The following is a 4,220-nucleotide window of genomic DNA, read 5'->3' as shown; positions in this document are numbered from 1 at the left end:
CTGGAGCACTGCCTTTAGTAGAGCAAATCGACCCCAGGACTTATTCTTTGGATGCCTAGTACTTATTCTATCGGTCTCTTTTGCCGAACCGCTAAGTTACGGGGACCTAAACACACCACCATCAGTTGTCAAGCGATGTTGGGGAGACAAACATATACATACATATACATATATACGACAGGCTTCTTTCAGTTTCCATCTACCAAATCCACTCACAAGGCTTTGGTCGGCCCAAGGCTATAGTAGAAGATACTCACCCAAGGTGCCACACAGTGGGAATGAACCCGGAACCATGTGGCTGGTAAGCAAGCTACTTACCACACAGCCACTCCTGCGCCTATATATATATATAAAAGAATAAATAAAATATTAAAACAATTGACAAAAAATATTTACAATAGAATTCTAATTGATAAATATAAATTTTTCAGAAAATTAAAAAAAAAACAGTGATATGCACAAACAAAACATGTGGGTGAAGTGAATCTCATAGTGTGAAGAATCAGCACAACGTGTGGTTGACATGGTAACTAGCTGTTAATGTCTCGCTGTCTGTTGATTGGTAAAATTGATCAGATTTTACCAACTTTAATTTCAAATAACATCAGATTCTTTAATTTATGAGATAAAGTAATTAGTTAAGCGTAATCAAAATTCAAAACAGTATCGATACAACAAAATTGAAAACAAGCTGAGCAAAATTAAAGGGGCCTGATTTTGTGAATGAAGCCAGCTAGACCCTAGACATCTCATAATTAAAGTGGAAAAATTATCAAAAAAGCCATTTCTATTCAGTTTTTCAAATATATAATACTGTACCAAGGGCTTTCATCCTCTCCAAACAATAAATATGCCTATTTTTTAAAATTTAATTTCTTGAAGTTGTGGGAGAACAATGTGCTGAAACTAGCGAGCCAAAATATTTAGAAATGGGACAACGAAGTAAGTACAATCAATATTGTTAGTACACAGCATGAGCTTAGAACTTATCTTTGAAAAAGACAGAAAGCTAACAATTATGAAATATGTCACTCTCTAACTTTTGTCTATTAATACGCATGTACATGCATGTATATATGTGTGAGTGTGTTTGAGTCTATCTCATGAGTATTTATTATGGTAGAATCAGTACACAACTATTTTAATTTAGATATTATTTGTAGCCATACTATTTATTCTTTTTTTAATTTCTTATAGACATGGATGGTACTTACGTTAACATCTCAAAGAAGCCTGCTGGTAAGTATAAAAGCAATTTATTAACAAAATTTACATTCATTAGAGCAAGAGTTAGCAAATATTTTGGCTCATTCTTTCTTTGAGTAGAATATACAGCTTAATATATATGTATGATTGAAACTAAAACTTTCAAGATGTTAAAATTTAATTGCATATACAATAAACTTTTTGCAGACATTCATATGTAACTCATATTTTACACTTTTATTTATCTTACCCTTATTAATGCAGTTCATATGCATATATTTTAAAATTTTTATTGAAGCAAATAATCCAAATAGGTATACAACTAATATTGAATTCAGTAGATACTTGCCTAGACATGAGACACAAAAACTGGAACAAATTTGCAATGGTTAATGTGATCAGCTGTTCTCCTTCAGTATCCAAAATCACTCCTGCTTCTGGATAACTCTAACAAGAAAGTAATCTTAGAAAAACCCTTATTGCTGTAAACATATTTGTGAATGGTTTCTCTTAGTGGTAATTTCACCACCAAACATTGTAGTGATGGAAATAGTACAATGCTATACTAAATATTGACAGAATTAAATTTAGTGTTAGTATTTTCTGAGATTATATACCATTGAAGTAAATTTTGTTCAGTCGGACTCTCAGTCAGTATTACTTTTGCATAGTAATTAGTATTTTGCATATAGAATAGAAATTTTGTACCACTGAAGAACCAACTCTGAAATGGCATATTAACCAAAATTACTTCTTGTTTCCTCTTGTTCATACCAAATAAATTTATTAGACAATAGTTTTCTTTCTCACAATGCATGAATGAAAGGATGAAATACATATACTGTAACATGAACAATGGCTGGATTTAAATATATTGTTTGTCGAAATACTTGTTTATACGTAAAGTATACTTTTTTTCATTTTTGTGGTTCAGCCGTTTGACTGTGGTGATGCTGGAGCACCAGCCTTTAGTAGATCAAATTGACCTGAGCACTTATTTTTTGTATGCCTAGTAATTATTCTATTGGTCTCTTTTGCCAAATCACTAAGTTTTGGGGACGTAAACACACCAATATCAGTTGGCAAGCGAGAGTGGGGGGACAAACACAGACACACAAACATATACATACATACATACATACATACATACATACATACATACATACATACATACATACATATACACAGAGGCTTCTTTCAGTTTCTGTCTACCAAATCAGTCACAAGGCTTTGGTCGGCCTAAGGCTATAGTAGAAGACACTGAACCCAGAGCTATGTGGTTGGGAAGCTGGCTTCTTACCACACAGTCACACCTGCACCTATACTGTACAATATACTTTTTTCTTATCTTTAATTATTTTCTGTGAAATATCAAAATAGTTTAAACATCCTCTCCGAACTATAAATGTGTCCAGTCTCTATTTAATTTCAAGATGTTGTGTAAGTTAAATATGTTTTAGTTTGTGAACCCAAATATGTATTTGAATAGAATCAATATTGATAGATCTCAGAAATGATCTTAGATAAGAATAGGAAGCTAGCAATCATAATACGAGGGAAAGTCAAAAGTTATCCACACTTTGGCCATAATATATCTTTATTATTCTTTTCTACGCTAGGCACAAGGCCCGACATTTTGGGGGAGGAGGCCAGTCGATTAGATCGACCCCAGTACGCAACTTGTACTTAATTTATCAAGCTCAAAAGTATGAAAGGCAAAGTCGACCTCGGCAGAATTTGAACTCAGAACATAAACACAAACAAAATACTGCTAAGCATTTTGCCTGGCATGCTAATGTTTCTGCAAGCTTGCTGCCTTAACATATCTTTATTATTGTCACACTACCTTCTGTGCAGGCATGCTTATAGTTGGTGCTATTATGGTCACATGATTGAAGTTTGAGCCTGATTGCACCAACTGTCTTTCTGGCTTCACGGTGTAAGCTTGGCAACGTTCACCAAAGAAGAACAAAAAGCAGTGATCTGTTTTCTCTGGCTGGAAGATGTGGCAGATGTTGAAATTCAACAGAGGCTTTTAGCATAATACATAAATGCCCATCAACTTCCACCACTGATGAGAAGTCTCGGCAAGCTTGAGAGGTGGCAATGCTGAACTGGTAGGTTATCGTTGATGAGGTAGCACATTCTCTGCAGATTCGTCATGGTTCTGCCTATCAAATCATTCACAAGGAGCTTAGCTTCCCTGAAGTCTGTGCAAGATGGGTGCCAAACCTACATATATATGTGTGTTCATGTGTAGAGGTACATGTGGATGTGCATGCATGAATGGGAGAGAGTGGTGAGATGGAGTGTGTGTAGCCAAGGGTGTTGGTTTATGTGTGTGTGGTGTGTGTCTACATGTATGTGTGCATGTCGGTGTGTGCTTGCAGGTGGGTGTGTGGTGTGTGGTATAGGAATATGAAAAATAAATTATGATACAAATAAATAATGAAAAATAAAAATTAGTAATGATAAAAAAATAAATATGAAAGATTATATGAATAAATCACTAACAAAAATAGAATCAGTAACAGAAATAAATAAAAAATAATAAAAAATAAATTAAAAACATAAAATATATACAAATAAAATTAAGATAGAATAAAATGTTTCTTTTTAAAAAGGGTATGGGGAAGTCACTGAGAGGAGGGGTCATGTGGAGACCGAATGGAGTTTCATTACATATAGTAATGCTGTTCCTGGCGGAGTCTAGAGTTTGTCAATCCATGGTGTGGGGCAAGGCCAAAGACGGTGAGGTCTCAGGTGGAATGGTTGGCCAAACAAAAATGACAGGCGAAGGCAGTGTTCTTATGTAGATGAATGACCGTAGGTGTTTGGTGAACTGGTCAGCTAGCCAGCGACCCATATGACCAATGTAAAGTTTATTGCAAAGATTGCACCTGAGGCAGTTATGAGGCTTGAAGAGGTGCAGAAGTAATTCTTAATGTGTGTATATATCTATATATATATGTGTATATATATATATATATATATATATATATATATATATATAT

At 34.4% G+C, this 4,220-nt stretch overlaps 1 protein-coding gene across 1 annotated transcript in view; it reads left to right on the top strand.

Moving 5' to 3' along the window:
- LOC106880794 (uncharacterized) overlaps positions 1-4,220 on the top strand; it is a 57,500-nt gene that overhangs the window by 50,284 nt on the left and 2,996 nt on the right. Inside the window, exon 9 of the mRNA XM_052968047.1 lies at positions 1,198-1,239. Coding sequence (XP_052824007.1) covers positions 1,198-1,239 — 42 coding nt within the window. The remainder of the gene's footprint in view (positions 1-1,197; positions 1,240-4,220) is intronic.

Source organism: Octopus bimaculoides, chromosome 5 (genome assembly GCF_001194135.2).
Source record: "Octopus bimaculoides isolate UCB-OBI-ISO-001 chromosome 5, ASM119413v2, whole genome shotgun sequence".
Lineage (NCBI taxonomy): Eukaryota > Metazoa > Mollusca > Cephalopoda > Octopoda > Octopodidae > Octopus > Octopus bimaculoides.
This window is presented reverse-complemented; position numbering and strand designations above follow the sequence as displayed.